Source organism: Crinia signifera, chromosome 6 (genome assembly GCF_055691185.1).
Source record: "Crinia signifera chromosome 6, ASM5569118v1, whole genome shotgun sequence".
Classification (NCBI taxonomy): Eukaryota; Metazoa; Chordata; class Amphibia; order Anura; family Myobatrachidae; genus Crinia; species Crinia signifera.
Window position 1 is genome coordinate 182416884 of NC_139222.1, and position 22358 is coordinate 182439241.

Below are 22358 nucleotides of genomic sequence, written 5' to 3' on the forward strand. Positions count from 1 at the left end.
GACTATTATATTAGCCTGAATCTGAGTGTGATGCGTCACTGAGATTCTCATAGACGGTCACGTACTTGGCAGGCTATATGTTTCTGTGAAATCACTCAGCTTGATGTAAAACTCAATAGAATATTTATCCACAAAAAGCTTGTTGACAATGTCCAGCTACTTTATATACAAAACAAAAATTTATGCCAAAAACATTGAATGTTTACAGTAAACAATACAAACATCCACCAAGTAGAATACAAAATAGCACAAAAATTCCATTTAGGTACGTACAATATAAATATAAACCATGTAACAGAAACCACAGGTAAGTCTCCCCAATCCAGAAGCATTGAGATGTGATGGAACAGGACTGGCGGTAATCGCTCAGCAGTTTATGTAAATCAGGGAGGCACCAGGCTGAGGAGGCGCTCTCCTCACTCTACTACCTTGCTAATGTGCACTGATGCTCCCGGCAGCCACTGTGCCTGTCATACTGTGTGAGCCATGCGAGGGGCCACAGTACACTTAGACGGTGTCCATGTCGACTATGTCAACATTCTGGGTAAAAAAAAAAAGACTCAAGTCAACCTTTTTGACTGTCGACCTTGCCACTGTCGATCTCATGCTTGTGCCAACCTTCCAAACCTGTTAACTTTAGCCATGTCGACCTTCAGTGGTCGACCCAGTGACCCATTCCAGTTCTCAACACCATTTTAGAACCCATACTGCTTTCCATATAAAGAGATTTTAGATTAATGTTCTTATGGTGTCCTCTATGAGCATTAGCAATATGGATTTATTGGGTGTTTTTTTGTACTAGAGGTTTTTGCTGCAGAAAGATATATTGTATTAGTGAGTCAGTCTTGCTAATTTTCCATGCCAAATTCCTGTGTTTAGTTGGAATGGAGAAAGGAAACTGCCTGTACAGGGTCTGTAAATCATTGTCACGTGTCTCCTGTCCAGAGCTTATCAGCACAGTACAGGCAGCAGAGTATATGCCCTATTATTTATTTATTACCAGTTATTTACTGGTAATATTATTTTGCAACCCGGGGGGGTTTGTTGCTGGTGGAGATATTTTGCAGCCCAGGTGGGGGGGGGGGGGGGTGCAGGAGTCGACCAAGCAAGGGGGGTCTGGACCGGCCCACCGGGAAATGGCCCGGATTCCCGGTGGCCCAATCCGCCCCTGCTGGGAACCAATTAACCTACCAGTATATTTTTGGATTGTGGAAGGAAAACGGATAACCCGAAGGAAACCCACGCAAGTACGGGGAGAATATACAAACTCTGCACAGTTAGGGCCATGGTGGGAATCAAACCCATGACCCCAGTGCTGCGAAGCAGTATGGCTAACCATTACACCATCCGTGATGTCCAAATAACATGGACACTAAACTAATCAGTAATCTAATAGAATCCTCTGTTAATATAAGATCTGTTATTAAATATTGTTGCCAAGTCGCATTCACCAACATTTTAAAAAGGGACAATCAAAGAATTCTTGGTGTAAAACCAGTGTGCTAATTCTTGCCTTCATAGTTTCCACCATTGCAGGTTAATGTTAGTGTCAACCAGTGGCGTAGCTACAGGGGTCGCAGAGGTCGCACCTGCGACCGGGCCCCTGAGCCAGGGGGGCCCAGCCCCCGCCACTGTCCGGCCTGGTTACTCAGAGGTCATACCTCCGCTCCGAGTCCTCATCTCAGCTCTCACTAGGCTGCCGGCAGCACTGCAATAGCTGCCGGTGCGCCTATGTTTCCGGCCACCAGCCCGTCAGCTACGGCTGCCCCTGCCTTCCCCTGCACACAGAGACAGACGCTAGAAGTCATAATTCACCTCTAGCGTCTGACAGGAAGCGCAGCTCTGCACTTCCTGGTAACGCGGCTGCAGAGCTGTGCTCCCTGTCAGAGACGCTGGAAGTGAAAAATGACTCTAGCGTCTGTCTCTCTCTGCGCAGGGTAAGGCAGGGGCAGCAACAGCAGCGTACGGGCGGGTGGCTGGGGTGGGCACATACGTATTAACCCCTTGGCAACGAGCTAGAACCCCTGGCAACGGGAATAAACCCCCCTTGGCAACGAGCATTAACCCCTGATAAAAAAAAATTTAACTACTTGGCAACATCCAATAACCCCTGGCAACACATATTAACCCCTTGGCAACGAGCAAGAACCCATGGCAACGGACATTAACCCCCCTTGGCAATGATGTATTAAAATATAAACAGACCGAGATTTTAATTTTGTTGTATGTAGGGGGGCCCCAAGGTGACCTTTCGCACCAGGGCCCATGAACCCTTAGCTACGCCCCTGGTGTCAACAATTAGCATGATACCAGTGAGCTACTTGCAAGCTTGGCAGTTTTACAGTCATAGTTGTGTATATCTAAGATGGTGTATTCCGATACTATTGTATAGTAAATATCTGCAAGCATCCCAAATGTTTCCTGCCTGGAGGAGTCTTAATAAAGCGGAAACTGGTTGTCTGCATGTATTCTGCATCAGCCAAGGTCATTGCTAACCACCCCTGATTTGTCAATTTTGGGGGCCTTAGCGACATATTACCACCAGACAGCCTTAAAACTATTATTGCTAAAACTTGTCATTGTTTAATGGTGCTGGTCTCTGTACACTACATATGCTGCACTTATGAACTTCAAAAAGGATGGAACAGTCTGCCTATAAGTGTATATGCCCTAGAGTACAGTGATCTTTAAAATTGTCTAACAAATCATTTAAACATTTTGAGTTCTGCATGTGAATTTAAAAAGTATTCCACATAATAACCTAAATAAAATGTTCACTCCTGAGAAAACAAGATCCATGACGTGCGATAGACCAACTTTATAGTTGCATACCGTATCCCCACAATCTGACACGTATGGCAAATACTAGTCGCTTGTGCAGAAGTATTGTAATTTTAGAAAATATGGACACCTTGGAGTAAATTGGGAAGATGGGAGTTCTTTTGAAGATGGGATATTGCCCATAGCAACCAGATTATATTGTACTTATTTATTTAGCACCTTCTAAAAGAGAAGAGATAAAACCTGATCTCCCTTTCCAATCCTTTCATATTCTCCCCCTCCCCTCATATTATCCCCTTCCCCTTCCTCTCAATTACTCGCTATCATCTCATATTCTCCCCTTCCTTATCCTCTCATATTCTAATCCTTTCATATTCCCCCCTTATTCGTCCTCTCATATTCTCCTCGTACTCTCATTTTTTTCCGTATACTCATCCTTTCATATTCTTCCATTGCCCATCCTCTCATGTTCTCCGCTTCCCCATTTTCTCATATTCCCCCCATCCTCTCATATTCTAATAATCCTTCATATTCTCCCCTTCCTCATCCTCTCATATTCTCCTCTTACTCTCATCTCCTCCGTATCCTCATCCTTTCATAGTCTCCCCTTCCCAATCCTCTCATATTCTCCCCTTCCCCTAATATTCTCGCTTTCCTCTCATATTCTCCCCTTCCTTTCATTTTCTCCCCTTCCTCTCATTTTCTCATATTCTCCCTATCCTCTCATTGTTTCCCCTTCCCATCATTCTTGCTTTCCTCTCATATTCTCCCTATCCTCTCATTGTCTCCCCATCCCATCCTCTCATATTCTCCCCTTCCTCATCTTCTCATATTCTCCCTATCCTCTCATTGGGGCAGATGTATTAAGCCTGGCGAAGAGATAAACTGGAGATAAAGTAGAAGGAGATAACGTACCAGCCAATCAGCTGTGTTTGAAATATGACAGTTGGGAGTTGATTGGCTGGTGCGTTATCTCCTTCCACTTTATCTCCAGTTAATCTCTTCGCCAGGCTTAATACATCTGCCCCATTGTCTCCCCTTCCCCTCATATTCTTCACCATCCTCTCAGTCTTCCCTTCCACATCCCCTCATATTCTCCCCATCTGCTCATCTTCTTCCCTTCATCATCCTTTCATATTTCCCCCTTCCCCATCCATGTTCTCTGTGTAACCATTTACACCTCTATTTTCTACATTTTATAAAACATACAGTATATGCATGTGCTTATGACAGTGCATAGAACCAAAACTTTCTTTTTTTTTGCTGTTTTTTGATACATTATAACAGGGGTTCTCAAACTATTTTGCTCTGGGAACCTTTAAGACAATAAAAAGTGTTACAGGACAACATCAAGTTACTACAGAATGGCCAACAAACCAGCTCCTTTCGGAGTCCCTGCTCTGCTGGTGTTTTTTTATATATTCATTCGAATGTCAAAGATTATACGTGCTGTGATGGCAGGGAGGCAGAGGATGGCAGGAAGCCTTCCTGATGACTCCACAGATCCCCAAGCTAGTGATGCGAGGAGTCTGAAGTAAGACATTTCAAATAATTTTTCAGGCACCTTGGATCACTGACTGAGAGATCAGAGAATCATCAATGGTGACCCAATGCTGAGATAGTCGCAACCTACTTTAGGACCCACAGTTTGAAAACCGCTGCATTATAAAAATCCACACACACCAGAACATTGTACCAGACATCTTATGTTTTTATTTGACCTTAATTAAATCTCTGCTAAATTAAACAAATACAAATGTTGCCATTTTTTAAATAAATTTTTGTCTTTGAAAAAAAAAAAAAAGAACCTCTAAAACCTGTCTTCAAATACTTTTTAAAAAAACGCTGTACTAAGCTTGATGCAGAAAGAAATGTATCAGACCAATTATGCCAAATTGCAGCAATTAATAAAGTTAAAATAAAAGGGTGTAAGCATATTCCAGGTTCTGTTCCAAAAGTAAGATGCGGATACCAGGTGCAGATTTGCCTGCCTTGAATATTCAAGGTTGTGCCAACCCATTGCTGGGTTGTGACTGCACATGTATAGTAAGTGAGTATGGTGAAATTGTAAATGTATGTTCGCACCATCAGGAGTAACTGTCAAAGATTATATAAAAGCCATCCAATGCAATGCATTGGCTAAACTGTGACCTGTATCCAGGAAAAAAAAAATTCCTTCTGCAGAAAGATGCTATGCCAGAACATCCCCAAAAACCCATGTTCTCCGCTCCTTATATCTCATCCTGCAACGTCTCACTTCAGGACAAAATATGACGGAGTACCCCAATTTTTCCAAGCACTACAAAATGAAAATGCCGCAATTGTGGCAAATACGACATCTTAGCACATACAACCTTTGCCTGACAATTTAGTGAACGTTGACCAAAAAATAAAAAAAAAAGACAAAATGATCTCCCCCACTATCACATAAACTGGTTTCTGCCACTGACTCACCTGAGCTCCCCTGGAATATGAACGAAAAATAGTGCAAAATCTTCCTTGTCCTGATGTATCCCTATGAGAAGAGAACAAAATGAAAATAAACGCATAACTATCTTTAGAAAATGTTCACATGTAACCTTAAAAGTATACAGAAAGAACAATAATTATTTCAGTGGCTGTAGGCTATACAAACTTTTGTCACATGTCCCATTTTTTTTATTTTTTACAGTTGGGCCTACAAATTCTCTACAATCTTTGTCATACATTAGTGAAATGGGATGCTGTGAGCAAGTATACACGGTACTTTTGTAATATCTGGGCGCCCGATTATTTGATTGTATGCCTTAACTTAAGGCATACAATCAGATGCGATGCGATTTTCGGCAAAATCGCATCGCGACCAAATCGCATTCGATGCGATCAACGCGATTTTCCAAAGGATTCAATGTTAAAATGGTCCTGTTCATTTCCCCACTATCCAAGTGGGCATAGAGTTGATTTTATATAGCATGGCGAGCGCAGCGAGCCACTGAGCACGAAGCGTGGCGAGCCCTGCGAGGGGAAGCAGATTACTTAGAAAGGAATTCCGCGTCCCGCTGCGCTCGCCACGCTTCGGGCTCGGTGGCTTGCTGCGCTCGCCATGCTATATAAAATCAACTCTATGCCCACTTGAATAGTGGGGAAATGAACAGGACCATTTAAACATTGAATCCTATTGAAAATCGCGTCGATCGCATCGCATCGCATGCGATTAGGTTGCATGCGATGCGATTTTTCCGACCCGATCTCCAAATCGGGCGCCCAGTTATTACACAAGTACTGTATACACTATATGTAGATCAAAGTTATAGGACAGAGACAGTAAAAAGAGCAATCAGATTTTATTGATGTCCACACTTGGTCACCATGTTCAGCAATTACTGCAAGCACCATTCTTGGAAACTGTCCACAAGCTTCTGGACAAAACCAAGCCATATCAGCAAAAATTGACCGGCATGTTACAATGACGGGCAGGAGTCATAAGCTATACATGGGAGCACACATAGTTAATGATATGGAGCGTACCCACAACACTCAGAAGAGCCTTTGAATAGACTGCGTTGACCACATGGCTGCGCCATTACCAAATTGGGTGTATTTATTCAAGTGCTCTGCCACTAACTAATTAGGTGGTAATATAAGGCGAGGAAGGATGTGAATCACCTGACCAACTAAACAGCAGCATCGGGAATCTCAATGCAATTTATAGACTTTATTAGAAAGTAAAATGTGCAAACCTTTTACATTGATTTTAATGATAATCGTCATGAATAGCAGACTAAATTAAGAAAGATCAGTGAAAGCAGTTAATTTTTAATGATCTAATCACAATGAAATGTACAATTCTAATTACTTTAGATTACCAACGATAATTACTTATCGTGCATAGGGATTTGTCGTTTTCTACAATTACTTCTTAGAGACAAAAATTCTCTGCCACATGTTTTAAACATACAGTAATTAGGAATATGATTTCCCAACTACTGTTGGCACAAATCCACACCCCATGCAGACCCTTTTATGGAGAGAGCGGGATGGTCTGCCAGTAGCTATGACCACAAAACTCTACAGCTCCAGAAAAAGGGGATTACATTTGTTCTCTCTGTAGTACAGCCTTGTGTGTAAACTGATACTTCTGCTAAATCAATGTGTGCAGAGGACATGTATACTGTATAAATTACTCCATTTGGTCATGGTTTAAAAAAAGACTAAGGTTAACCATACTGTAATTCGTGGAATGACTACACTGGAAGTTGAGATTCCAGTTATTGGTGGGTCACTGCAAACTTATTAATATTATTATCATTATATTTGTAGAGGCACTGAAATCAACCACCTCTAATTAAATCACTTCTAGATGTGTACACATACACCTATCCTAAAACCGTGGCCAATAGTACACTGCAGACTTAATTTAGCCATGCCAAAACACTAATTCTATACACTAAATTTACTATGTTTTTTCAACCATTTTCAACTCACGGTCCACAAAACTAGATTTTTAAACTGCCAAGGCACACCATCAGACTAGAATAGGATATATTGGCCCTCACATGAAAACAAGAGACTAGTGAATAAAAGTTAGACTGGTGGTGGCTGTAAGCTGGTGTGGACATCTTGGTTTTTGGTGGCACACTTAAGAATAGTTCAAGGCACACTAGCCACAGCACAGTGGTTGAAAAACGCTGCTACATAACTGAACAAAGATGTCTAACTGAAGAAAAAAAAAACAGTAGTACAGAGAAGAAAAAGATAGAAAAATTTGAAAAAAAAAAAGTTTTCACACTAAAGGGTAAAAAAACAAAGAAACAAGTCTGATACAATTGATCTGTGCAAGGCATCACTAATGTGTGACTTTATACCAATTCCTTTCCTACAAAATAGTAATCCAGTGGTTCCCATTACACTAATGCAGGGGTTCCCAATCTTTTTTGAATCACGGCACCCTAGAGTATAATAATTTTTTCACGGCACCACTAAGCCAAAAATGTTTTAATAAGATTGGGTTTATATGCGATTCTTAGGGTCAGTTATGTGGTAAAGGGCAGGATTTGCTTCTGTTTGTACACATTTTATGATTATAAGCAAAACCAGTGCTGGTGGCTGGCAAATAATAAACCATTAATAATTTTACTTGGTCCTGGACCACCAACCCAGGGCACCCCTGCATGTGTCCCGAGGCACCCCAGGGAGCCACGGCGCACAGTTTGGGAACCACTGCACTAATGTATTACAACCCTCATGACCACAAACCGTTCAGGTGAAAAAGTGTAGTCATTATTCACTGACCCATTTTAAAAGCCAATTACTTGTATTTCACTTGCACTCTTTGAAGGGACCTGAAAACATGACCTGTTCGGGATCTAGTGGTCCAGTGATACAAGTCACTACTACTGTATATATAGCTGCTTCTATTTGTATAAAGATTGTGTATTGATGAAGATAATGACGATGATGATGATGAAGAACATTATAAACTATTAGCATGACTGCTGTGTATGTGCATCTGGGTTTACTTGTATTTGACACTAGAGACAGATTTTGATTACTGTGGTGCAGAGCTGTATGCACTAGGCACATTTTATGCAAAATGCATCCAACGGTTCACTAGCCCCTAAACAGGGCCGGTGCTAGGCACCGGAGCGCCCCAGGCGGGGAGGGGGGTGGGCGCCCCAGTGCTCAAACACTTACCCGCTCCAGGGGGGCCAAGCTGCCGGGTACAGCGATGCGGCGCATGGCACCGTTACCTTTGCGGGGGCTTGCTGTGCGCCGCCGCGACTCTCCCCAAGGAAGGGAGAGGAGAGGAGGAGTCCAGCGCTGTGACGTTACGGGGGGGGGGTTTCTTCCTGTGCAATGCGGCGCTGCCTGCCGCAACTCTGCCCAGGGACGAGAGGAGTGGGGGGATGTCCGGCGGCGCTGTGACTTTCCATGGGGGAGTTTGGCGGGTGATGCGGTGCAGACAAGCTCCAAACTGCCGCCCTCCAGCGGCCGGCACCCTAGGCAAATGCCTAAGGTTGCCTAGTGGTGGCGCCGGCCCTGCCCCTAAATTATGAGGTTTTCTGAGGAATGATCGTAAATGTGAAGTGGGAAGCCTAAAAAACTAAAGTGTGAACCAAACAACTGTATATGCGTTCTATTTGGACCATCTGACATGTACTGTATGTTATGTAATAATTATACATTTATATATTGTGTTTCGTTGGTTCCCATGAGTTTGTAGAAGCATGTGAGGGAATAGAATCCCCAGTGACTTGACAATTATATTACACTGACTGTTTAGGTCTTTTAGATTGAGGTTACTAAAACACTTACAGTCAGCACTGATTTCACTTTCTTCCAGAGCAGTAATTTATACCAGCACTTTATGAGGAATTTTATGCATGAAGAGCACTAGATTCAGAAACTACTGAAGGCACGGTAATTATACGCTTACCAGCATAATTATAGACCGCAGAAAGCATTTTGCACTGAAAGACACTGGTTTTAATTCAATGCAGCTTTATTTTTCTCTTCAAGCTTAAGCTATTGGTTACAACCAATAACCTTAACACTGTAGTTGACTGCAATATAATTGCCAGAATTTACATTTGGAATTTCTCTCATGTAGTATTAGGTTACTGTATAGGTAATCGTGAACGAAGGTCTCTTATTAATTTGCAACCCGCAGAGGGTTCAAAGAATATCTGGCAACTAAGATCATGTTACTTTTGTATACTGGATACAATTATCACTATGCATTATTATTCTCTGGTTTTAGAACTTAACTTGTATCCATAGGCGTGCGCACGGGGGGTGCCGGGGGTGCACAGGCACCGCCTAATGCCCGCCAGCACCCCCCACGCGATTGCACGCAAAATGTACAGCAGCACCGTTACCCCGCGGTGGTCAGGACAGCCTTACTTGCCTGCTGCCTGCCGCCGCCGATCTCAAGCCCGCAGTACACACATAACACGGTGGGGGTGACTAAGTTGGAAGCACAGGCTGGACCGTGGGCTCCATTCAAGTTAGCCCCGCCTATAAACATCACACGCTAGCGTGACGTGATGACGTCACAGCGCACACGCGTCCTCGAGTCCTGCCCGCGCTCCCGTCCTCGCTGCTGCCAGCCTGAGTCAAAGAGCAAGCCCAGAACTGCAGCACGCGCCCTGGCAGAGGGAGGCAGTGAAGTGAATGATATCCACGCTGAGCAGGAGCCAGCGTGAGTCGTGACCTGGCTGCCTGCAGTCACAGTGTTCCTCATAGGAGAAAGCAAGCTAGGTTAGGTTATTATTCATTGGAGAAAAATTAGCAATTAACCCCTTGAGTGGTGGGTTTTGCTGGGGCAGGACAAACCTACTAGGGCAGGTTTGTCCTGCCCCAGCAAAACCCACCACAGATATTAGGAAGCCGCCGCTCCCCCGCCCCCCTCTCTGCCCGTCCACTGTCCCAGTCCGGCACTCACAGTATGTGGGATAATATGTAATAGGCATTAAGACATGTGTGTGTGGCATATGATGTAATGGGCATTACGGTGTTTGGTATAATTTGTAATAGGCATTAGGGAGTGTAGCATAAAGTTTCATTGGCATTATGGATTGTGACCTAATGTGTAATGGGCATTACGGAGTGTGGCATAATGTGTAATGGGCATTAAGGATTGTGGCATAATGTGTAATGGGCATTATGATGTAAATTTTTGATGCGCGCCTGTCCAAACTGTTTTGTTTGTATTGATGCCCAGTAGGCGGTGATAGACATGCCCAGTAGGCGGTGATAGACATGCCCTTCCAATGGTGCACCCCCTAATAAAATGGGCTGCGCACGCCTATGCTTGTATCTTTGACCTGACCAACAGTTTCCAGGGCAATAGCTACAGTGACTCCTACGCAACCCCCACCTTGAGCCGCCTGGGACCATCCCAGGGGGCAGAATCGCCTGCAATATATTGTATGTGGTTCTATTGCATACAATATAGCACCTGCCTGGCTTGGCTGCGATCAGACAGATCTCTGCTGCAGCCAGTGCAACTTGCAGGCTCCAATGCAATGTGCATGAACAGCGCAATGCATCAGACATGATGTCAATCACATGTGATTGGATGCTTTTCATGTGATTTATTGCTGCAATTGCATGAAATGTGACCAAATCACATTTGAATCGCCCTAGTGTGTGGACACCTTTAGATGTGTGTGTGGGGTGTTCAAACTGAAATATAAAGTAGAGTGTGAAAATGAAGCACTTCGTATTTACACTGCACAGAAACAAAATAACTCACCCAAATCGCACTCTACACCAGTGATTTTCAACCTTTTTACCTTGCGGCACACTAAATAAGATTTTGAAATTGCCAAGGCACACCATGAGATCCCACAGGACAAAACACATTGGCCCCCACAGGGAAAAACAAAACTTGGCCCCATATATAAAAAAAAAAAAAAAATCACACTGGTCCCCACAGGTAACAAAAAATAAAATAAAATAGGCCCTTTACATGAAAAGAAGAGACCAGTAAAGAACAGTTGAACTGGTGGTGGCTGTAAACTGGTCTTAGCATCTCTAGATCTGGGGACACACTTGAGAACAGCTCAAGGTACACTAATGTGCCACTGCACAGTGGTTGAAAAACACTGCTCTACACGTTACATTTGCACCACCGGCCGTGCAACATGGTTTTGTCTATTAGAGAAAAAATGTGTTTTGTGATCCAGTTTGTATTAGGCCTATAGTTTGTTATTAGGTGTCCAATAACCTTAAAAGATTGAACAGCCTATTGAACAGCCCACTACCTCATCAGTTTTGATACTGGTCTAACCAGAACTGTAACGCTGTGCGAGAATGTGCACATAAACAAGTTTGGAGCAATTGTGGGAATGTGTATATTAGAAAACCTTTTATTTCAATGTCGGGGGGAATGGCTATACATCGGTCTAATTCAGTGGTCCTCAACTGCTGTCCTCAAGGCACAACAGCATTCCAGGTTGTATGGCTATCTACGTTTAGGCACAGGTGACCAAATTTATACCTCACTTAGTCAGTTTGATTATACCATCTATGAATAAGCAGGGGTAGCCAAAAAACCTGAACTGTTTGTGTGCCTTGGTCATCTCAGTTTGGGACCACTGGTCTAGTTTGCAAAATACATGGCACCATTAAATGAGGGTTACATAAAAGAAAAAAACGATAGAATAATTACACAAAAGACCTAGAACACTCCACACACTCACCAGAGCTGTAATTTTATCCGCCGGCCATCCAGCAATATGGTTGTGGTCTTATAGTCAATCCCTGTAAAAATACAAACACAAAAACAGACCACTTAGAATGAATCAATAGAGGTTTGGTTATAACTCATTAAACACAATGCTCTAATAGTAATTCATATTTACTGGACAGCAAACATGGTAAATGTATATATCACAATGCTTCATGTGCACAAACCAGACATTTTACTTCATTACATCTAATTTCTATAAACAGGAAAACAAAAAAATAAACAAAAAGTAAAGCAGGAAGAAAGAATATAGAAAGCAAAAAGTTACAGTGTGTATGTTCGGAGGAAGATGATCCAGGAAGAAAAAATACAAGGAGAAATGATCAGTCTGTCCCCTCATGCTCTTTTGCATAAACACTATTGACAGAATTTCTTAACATATATTTATACAGCACTAACACATTAAGCCCCCTATACATTGGGCAATTTCAGCCCTCTTTCTAATCGATCTGACTAAACTAGTAAGTGGAGCTCCCATTCCATACCGTGGAGCTCCCATCCCTGGCCACCCTGGATCACGTCTGGAGAAACTGGCGAGCTGCGATGAGCCCCCCCTGCAGTATAGCTGGTGGTGGGAGGGAGGATTAAACCCCCCCACCCCCGGCAGCGTGGCGATAGTCCAGCCTAGCTGCGGCCCCCGCAACCTGGCGGATAGGAGGATTACCACGGAGGAGAGAAGACAGTGGATTGATCCCCGGGCAACGGTAGTCCATCCTAGCTAAGGCCTCCGCAGGTTGTGTTCTACCACAGCGACCTGGTCCCCAGATGACCGAATGACCGACATCCCTTAAAGCAGTCTCCGGTTAGGGTACCACTGGTGCGGACCAGACTGCTGTGGCTCTGGTGGCCCCCCCTACCCAGCGCTGGCCTAGTCATGGCCCTTGTCCCCACTGGATTATCCTCCTCTGGATGAGCAGGACAAAAGGAGAGGAGGCAAAATGAGCTGCCAGGGCCTTTCTAGAGGCCAGGGCCCGCTGTACCCACGGCACCCTATTGGCGGCCCTGGCCCTTGCATGGCTTACCGCCCACTGTGCAACCATCGTAGTATGCCCAACATGGCTGCCTCATCTGTTACACTTGTCGATGAAATAAAAATCCCATGGGCCCGACTGTCTTGTTGGGGCCCTAGACTACATTAAAAATCACCCATTTCGTGTAGTTTCTTCTGGGGCTGACTTATTCCACCCAGGGTCATCCTATGCAGTGCACCCAAGATGGCTGCCTCACGTGGTACCTAGGAGGGTGGAATACATAACTTCTGGATGTTACTATGCAAAATGCCTGCACCAATCCTGCATTATGCTGATTACTTATTGTGCTTGTAAGAATTTCTGATATGTCTGTGTGGCCTGTCCATTGCTGTTCTACCTAAAACGTATGTATTATGTGCATTGTTTCAATGTCTGTAAAGTGTCTTGAATCTTATGGAAAAAAAATGCGCCATATAAATAAAACGTATTTACTTACTAGATTGCTTAGAAATAAATAACCAAACACTTCACGTGGATGCCCCCCAGCGTCATTGAGGTGCGGGCAACCCCCCTCCCCAATTGAAGGCTAGTTAGCACAAATCGCTCAGCACACATCGCTGGCGCATAGCATGTGTGTCATCTATGTGTGCTAAACTGCATCGCTCAGCACAGGGTTAGCCCATGCGTAGGGGGTTTGACGCATTGTTTTAGAAGAATATTTAGTCACACACATCAGCGAACAATCTAGATTACCTATAACATAGACACACACACACACACACACTAGATTTTCTTATTTGTATTTGGTCATAAACCAAATAAACCGCCAATATGTTTAGGACTGTGGGAGAAAACCAGAATATTCTCTGAAAACAACCCACACAAGGGAAGAACATAGAAACCCCACACTGATAAGACCTTGTCTGGCACTATACCACCATGTTAACCAAAAGTAGAATGCCATTAGGGAACAAATGATAACAAGGAGACAAAAACAGGTCATTACTTGAATAAAAAGCATTATTGTATGCAAATCATTTAGTGTAACTGGAATACAGTACACTGTACAGTAAAATATGAATATATATATATATATATATATATATATATATACACATACACACATACATACATACATACATACACACACATACATACACACACACATTCATACACACACAATACATACACATACATAGATTTATTTTCCAGCATGCAACTGTGCTTTGTCCCGACTCCCTGCACTCGTGCAATCTTTTTGTATGCAGAAATGTTTTCCACCCCTTGCTTTGGCACGTGGGAGTAGCGTAGGTGTGTGCGTGTCATCTTTGTATTGCTAAGGAACACTCTGTACACTGCTTCTTTTGTGCAGCTAATTTTAAACTCTTCAGAAAGGTACTGAAGCAATTTCCAGCACTGAGCTTTATTTTATGCAGTTCTGTTCTCACAGTAATGCAGGTCATTATGTTGTTGTTGAGGTGAAATTTAGAGAGAGGGAACAGGATTAATAGAACAGTAGACAAATTATTTCACAAACAAACAATTAAATAAATATGTAGGTCTAAACTTCTGGGGAAAAAAAAAAAAAACACATTCTTCCAAATTTTATTTTACACGGCAAAATGAAGCTTAATGACTAGAGACCTGAACAATGGGATAAAAAGTAGAGCCTCGCTAGCACCTGGGTCAAAGGAGAGAGCATTGCTACCACCTCGGACAAAGAGGAGAGCATCACCACCACCTGGGACAAGGGAGAGAGCTTCACTAACAACTTGGTCAAAGGGGAGAGCCTCGCTACCACCTGGGGCAAAGGGGAGACTCTCGCTACCACCTGGATCAAAGAGATGAACCTCACTACTAAATTGGGACAAAAGGGAGAGCCCCCACCACCTATAACAACTTAAACCCCTTTCACACCAGAAATGCAGGGACAAACCCGGGAATTCAGTTCCCGGGACAAGCAGGGACATTCCCGGGTTTGGACCCATTCACACCAGAAATGTGCCTGCATTTTCTGGTGTGTGAAGGGGGCGGGAAGGAGGCCGGCAGGAGGTGGGGAGGAGGCGGGCCGTCGGCAGGATGGCGTCGTGCAGTCAGCAGGATGAATACTCACCCCAGTTGCTGGTCCTCCGCACAGGCCAGGGATCCACACACGGCGGCACAAATGACGGGACAGGCGGCGGATGAAGATGACGCAGCTCTCCGGTGCCCTCACTGCCGCCGGAGAGCTGCGTTATCATCATCCACCGGCTGTCTCGTCATTTGCGCCCGCCGCCTGCGTTAATTCCCGGCTGGACAGGACACAGAGGACCCGACAACCCGGGTAACCCATTCACACCAGCCAGGTCCCCAGGTTGAACCCGGGAACAACCCTGCTACCTAGCAGGGTTGGATTGCCGGCAAATTAGCCCGGTAATTTGTTTCGGGTACCTTTCACACCAGAGGTAGTACCGGGATGTTCCCGGACTCAACCCGGGAATTTAGGCTGGTGTGAAAGGGGTAATAATGAAAGATAGAGTCTCCCTATCAACTTTCACACTTTTAGATTGATTTAGATATTGTTGCACAATACGGTCTATATAATTAGTAATATTACATGAGTCTTTTTAAATGTTATTTGTGCTTTAAGCACATGGCAGGTACATTAGCAACTTTGATTATCATTTAAAAAATGGAAAATACGTTTTTAACCAATATCTACAATGTATTTAAATATGTAGTATAAAAAAGAATATGCTTTTTTTATACAGTAAAAAAACTTGGTCCAAAAACAAAGGCTCTTCAATGCCAGACAGATTCTTTATGGACCAAAGATTGTATTTACGGTACTCTTTACCTAGAACGGCGCCCACGATTGAAATCGCGGGCATCGCGGGTAAAATCGCGGTAATCGCGGGCATCGCGGGTAAATCGCGGGTACATCAAAATCGGGTACCCGCGATTACCGCGATTTTCCCATAGAGAACAATGTTAAAAAGCCTGATTGACCGCGATTTTAGCGTTAAATGCCTCAATGCCCGCGATTTTCCCATAGGAATCAATGTTAAATGGGCTACAGAGCCCAAATAGCCCCAATTAACCCTTAAATGTCCCCCCAATTTTTGTACGCCACCCCACGATCCACGCCAACCCGAAGCGTGGCGAGCGCAGCGAGCCCGCGAGGGGCGGCGGTACGCGTCCTACGACCTTTTCATGCCCTACTATCCACGTCGGCGTGGAGTTGAGAATAGAATAGTGTGGCGAGCGCAGCGAGCCACCGAGCCCGAAGCGTGGCGAGCGCAGCGAGCCCCGCGAGGGGACGCGGATACCTTCACAGTTATACGCGTCCCCTCGCGGGCTTCACAGGTGTCCGCGTGGCCACGGACACCTGTGAAGCCCGCGAGGGGACGCGCTTACCTGTGAAGGTATCCGCGTCCCCTCGCGGGGCTCGCTGCGCTCGCCACGCTTCGGGCTCGGTGGCTCGCTGCGCTCGCCACACTATTCTATTCTCAACTCCACGCCGACGTGGATAGTAGGGCATGAAAAGGTCGTAGGACGCGTACCGCCGCCCCTCGCGGGCTCGCTGCGCTCGCCACGCTTCGGGTTGGCGTGGATGGTGTGGTGGCGTAAAAAATTTTGGGGGACATTTAAGGGTTAATGGGCTCTGTGGCCCATTTAACATTGATTTCTATGGCCAAATCGGGTGGATTGAGGCATTTAACACTAAAATCGGGTCCATCGCGGCTTTTAACATTGCTTCCTATGGGAAATCGGGAGCATCGCGTCGCGGGCATCGCGGGTACATTTATGGCCGGCCGCGACGCGACCGACGCGATTTTTCAGGTTTAACATGGTTTTCAATGGGAAAATCGCGGGCATCGCGTCGGTCGCGTCGCGGGCAGGCATAAATGTACCCGCGATGCCCGCGACGGGCGCCGTTCTAGGTAAAGAGTACCGTATTTACATATTCCCCCTTATTAAAAAGTCAGGGAATAGCGACAATGTTTAACTGAATATTATTTATTTTTTTGCAATCTCATGTTCATTTTGCCTGGGGAGGGTCACATTTGCCAACTTTTGTAAAACATGTGCAAAACACAACTATGCACCATGTGGATCCTAGAGGCCTGTCCTTTTTTTCTATCTACACTTACCCCCAATTTGTTGTCCCTTCATTTTTATTCCCCATATTTGCCCTCACAGTTCTCAGCCCCATTTACATATATGCGTCTCACTTTCCTTCAGTGCACCTCTTCACACCCTCTCTTCTCACTGATAGTACAGTCTAATGCAGAGGTAGCCAACTCCAGTCCTCAGGAGTTAATTATTTCCAGATATCATCACAGAATCAAGTAATTAACTTCACATGTGGGATGTGGATCTTTAAAAATGTGATAGTGAGTAATGAATGAACAGGTCCACCAGCTAGGTGGTATGGAAAACTTGAACTGTTGGTAGCTCTCGAGGTCTGGAGTTGGCTACCCCTGGTTTAAGGGGTATATTCAATGCACTATGGTGAGCAGTGCCGATAGCTCATGGATCAGTATTCAACTGACACCCCTGTACTCGCTTTTTCCACCATGCTGTTTTTGTTTCAGCGAGATGAAGCTGTCAAAATGGCGAGTGTCGCCACTTTATGCAGTGGGCTCGTTGGGGGGAATCCTCATCGTCCTCTGATGGCGAGGATTTTCCCGATACATAGAATAGGGCGAACGGCCGGCAAGGGGGTTAGACGGTGAGGATGACTTGTTTTCAGCGATCCTCAGGCCCCCACCACAGAAACCCATTTGCGTGGGTTTCTGCGGTGTCCACAATCCCACATATAAAGGTCACACAATTGACAGTGCAGGTCAGAGCACAAACCAAGCCTAAAGTCAAAGCAAATGTCTGTAGAGGCCAAGATAGGATTGTCTCGACGTACAAATCTGGGGAAGGGTACACAAAAATATTTGCTGCTTTGAAGGTCCTCCATAATCCGTAAATGGAAAAAGTTCAGAACCATCAGGACTCTTCCTAAGGTGCGTACACACGGGGCGATTTTGTCCAAAATCGCGGGAAATATGGTCGCTCAGCGACCATATTGCCCGCAATGGGAGTGTGCACCGGCGAAATATCGCCGGGTGCGCGCTCCCGTTTTTGCCCCTGTGGTGATCTTTGGTCGCAGGAACATGCTCCTGCGACCAGCTGATTACCACTGCCGGGCTCCCCCCGGCAGTTTCTTTTTCATCAGCGACCATTTCTGGTCGCTGATTAACAGGAGAAACTGAGCAATATATTGCTCAGCCATATATTGCTCAGCCATATATGGCTGAGCAATATATCTCCCCCGTGTGTACACAGCACTAGAGCTGGTTAAACTGAGAGATCGGGGGAGAAGGGCCCTAGTCAGGGATGACCATGACTCCAATGGTCACTCTGTCAGAGCTACAGCATTCCTCTGTGGAGAGAGGAAATCCTTCCAGAAGAACAACCATCTCTGCAGCAATTCTCCAATCAGGCCTGTATGGTAGAGTGGCCAGACAACTCTGGTTAACTCTGTGAATGTCCTTGAGTGGCCAAGCCAGAGCCCAGACTTGAATACGAATAAACATCTCTGGAGAGCTCTGAAAATGGCTGTGAACCAACACTTCCCATCCAACCTAATGCAGCTTTAGAGGTGCTGCAAAGAGGAATGGGCGAAACTGGCAAAAGATGTGTGTTAAGCTTGTGGCATCATACTCAAAAAGGATTGAGGCTATAATTGCTGCCAAAGGTACATCAACAAAGTATTAAACAAAGGCTGTGATTACATGTACATGTGATTTCTTAATTTTTTATTTGGAAAATTTTAAAAAAATCTTCCCAAAAACCTTTTTCACTGTCATTATGGGGTATTGTTTGTAGAATTTTGAGGGAAAAAAAATAATTTATTCCATTTTGGAATAAGGCTATAACATAATAAAATGAGGAAAAATGTATGCACTATGAATACTTTCCAGATGCACTGTAGTTACCTTGGCATCTCTATGGACACATAGCAGGTTTAAACTGCAGGTTCCAACAAGCAATTTCATAGTTATCTGGTGTGTGTTAAAACAGCTGTTAATGAGGGGATCGTTCCTAAACAAATTGCTTAATTAGAAGCTTAGTGATTAATAGGAGTGACAATATAGCTGAACATGGGCATTCCAGCTAGGGCTGAAGCACCATGTGAGCTGTAGCATGGGCTACAATAGACCTTCAAATTGTGGATTCCTTTCAAGGGTTTTATTTGTTTGTTTTGGTTTTAGATATGCCCAATACTATGAGGACCTATCATCTTTTCACAGCTCCATGCACATCCAAGTACATGGTTAAAAGACAGTCAACGAAAAGAAGATTTACTTTCATTACACACTATAGGCATTATTTCAGTTAGTTGCTCGTGTGTGTAGAAGACTCAGACAGTGCGCTCCAGTAATCAATGAAACAATGTAGTTTTTATTTATTTTTTTAAATGATTTTTATTAAAATTTTCCAATTTGAGCACAAAGACAAAAAGCTCGCTGCGTATGGAGACGTTTGACTAAGAACAAGAAAATGCATATACAACATAGTCATATCAACATTGAAACAGTGTACTTCAACTGGCCGCCAGGAGTTTGAAAGTACACTCATAACCCTCTGAGGCACTTATGTATTGTATAGCTTTCCTTCTGGACTTGCAACTTGGTGGGACTGCTATGCTATTACTGGTGCCTGTCCCTTTTGGCTAAGATCAAGTGTAGTATCTGTTCTTATCAGTTGGGTCTGGACCGCCCCCTGGCAGAGAATAGAGAAAAGCTGGACCGTATCACCTTGCTACTGAGATGAGGATTAGTAATCACCTCATGTTCTGGGCGGGTGCTAGGAATGGCTGAGTATTGATGCCCTGCTGGGGGAGGAAATACCATTCTTTCCACTGGTAGGGAGGGGAGAAGCATCGGGCTTTGAGATGGGGCTCTTGTTCAGGGGTCTTTACCGCTGTGGGAGAGTCACTCGAAAAGCCCAGTCTAGTATCCACTCCCAGGAAGAAGGGAAAAGCTGGGACCGAGTAGATTGCTCACTGGTCCGGGGGTTACAGGAAAGGGCCTGCTGGTGGAGCGGAGAAACACTTGGTCGGACGCTGACTGGCCGGCTGCCTGGAGTCTGAGGCTGCACTGTGCCCCCCGGGAAACTCGGGGGTGCTGAACCTGCACGGGTGATCCCCAAAATCACCTTGCACAAGTAAGCACTTGCACTGCGCACTTCCCCCTCTAGGTTAGGCATCACGGCCTTACCTCGTCCTTTTGGATGGGGTAGGACAATTTTTTTCACCCCCCCTTCTGGCTGGGGTCTCTTTATTTATTTATTTTCCCTCTCACGTTTGTCACTTTTCACGTTCTTTGTTTTTTGTAGTTTGTCACGTTTTTTTGGGTAGTGTGGTCGACCCTTACGGGCCTTCCATTTCCCCAATGTGCCGAAGCTCTCGCCTTTTGGGGAGAGCTTCGGTCCCCTCGAGGACGACCCAGAGCAGCAAGGGGGAGGGAAGACTATTGCGGGTCTCTCCAAACCTTCGGGTGCGGAGGACTTACCGTCCTAACCCTTCCGGGGGTTGAGGAATGAGGGTCTCTCTAAGCTTCGGCAAAGAGGACCCACCGTTCCCTATTTTCCCCTCTTAGGCCTTATGGTTGAGAGGGGTTAGGGGAAAAACGGGGCCCTTCTCCTTCGGGAGAAAGCCCACTTGGATCGCACGGCCCCCTTTGCACGTGTTTAGGCACAGCACTGGTGGTAGGGAGCACACCTCGGGCTCCTGAGTTTCTTCAAACTCATTACTGGTGCCTGTCCTTGTGTTTCCCTCATGTTACCCAATAGATCAGTGGTTTTCAAACTTTTGGAAATCACAGCACCCTAGAGTATCAGAATATTTTTCGTGGCACCCCTAGGCCAAAAGTTTTTTATTGGAGTACTTTAGAAAAAAAATTAAATAAATATTTTTTTATATGACATCCTTAGTGTCAGTTATGTGGTGAGTGACAGGACTCGCTTCAGTTTGTCTACACAGTTTATGATTGGAAGCCACAAGCACTGATTTTTCCTTTTACATTGACCGTAAATACTTTGAATTGGACCTGGACCCACCAATCCAGGGCACCCCTGCAAGGGCTCCGCAGCAACCCAGAGTGCCACGGCACACAGTTTGGTAACCACTGCTATAGATTGTAAGCTTGAAGCTCGGCCCACCTACCTCCATGTCTGTCTGTTGTTACCCAGTTTGTTCTATCACTGTCTACAATTGTAAAGCGCAATGGAATCTGCTGCTCTATATAAGACACTGTAAATAAAATAAATAAAAAAACACATTCTTACATGTATATTTATAGACCCAGAAGATGGGTGACTCCATGGAGACCTATACAAAGGTTATTTAAGAACAAACTGCCAGGCTTGTGTGTAAACTCCACTTACTTTATATACCAAATAAAATACAGCGAACCATCTTACATAGGACCTTTTTCAGGTCCGTTCACAGATTGCCTGCGTTCGCAAGGGGTCTGATGTTTGTGATGTGCGCATTTCTGCACATGTGCATACGCAGGGTGCGTGCACCCACAGTGAACAGACTGTTCACTGGGTGCATGCACCAAACACAGCAGGCGGGGGGTTAGGCAGTCCATTAGCATGGACGTTCACTAGAGAACGCTTGGCATTCTCATGCTAACGAGGCCGTGGCGCGGGTGTGGGGGGGGCAGGCAGCTGACATCACCGGACGTCAGCTGCCTGCCCATTTCCTTCCCAGCATGTACGCATGTGTAAGGTTGCTCAGAGCAACCATATCACCTGCAATAATGGCTGAAATCGATGGGGGTTCCATTTCACATGGGATGTTGCTATGGGAAACCAATCAGATCCTGTCTATTATCTTCTGGAAGGTGCTAAATAAATAAGAATTGGATTCTGATTGGTTTCCCATAACAGCATCCCATGTGAAATTGAACTTCCATCTTAGTAAATTTCCCCCTTAGCACTTATGCACAAACACCACATTTATGTGCTGCATGTGCAAATTGAATTTTCTAGCCCTTTGACTAACCATGAGAAGTCTGCTGCGTGAGATCTCTTCTTTATCCTTTAGGGATGAACTTTAATGAAGCAGAGCGAGGCAGTGAACCTTTCTGACTACTGGGACTCCATTGGATGCATTACTTCCCATTCAATATCCACAGAAATCTGGATGCTTTTAACCCCTGACTTGGTTAAACTTATGACTTCCAGAAAATGCACTTCACTGGCTTTGCAGAATCCTGTGAATAATATTTTGGCTGACAGAGCTTCTATAAAATCACACTAGCTTTGTTCTCATTGCCTACCTCCAGCAAGATTTTCCATACAGAGTCAGTAGAGCGGCAGCAGTTGCT

At 44.8% G+C, this 22358-nt stretch overlaps 1 protein-coding gene across 3 annotated transcripts in view; it reads right to left on the bottom strand.

The window, feature by feature from the left end:
* RAB40B (RAB40B, member RAS oncogene family) overlaps positions 1-22358 on the bottom strand; it is a 105069-nt gene that overhangs the window by 9175 nt on the left and 73536 nt on the right. For all 3 annotated transcript variants that reach the window (XM_083148355.1, XM_083148356.1, XM_083148354.1), the window contains exons 3-4: positions 11967-12027; positions 5236-5296 (exon numbers count right to left, since the gene is read on the bottom strand). In XM_083148355.1, the coding sequence (XP_083004481.1) occupies positions 5236-5296; positions 11967-12027 (122 nt within the window). The remainder of the gene's footprint in view (positions 1-5235; positions 5297-11966; positions 12028-22358) is intronic.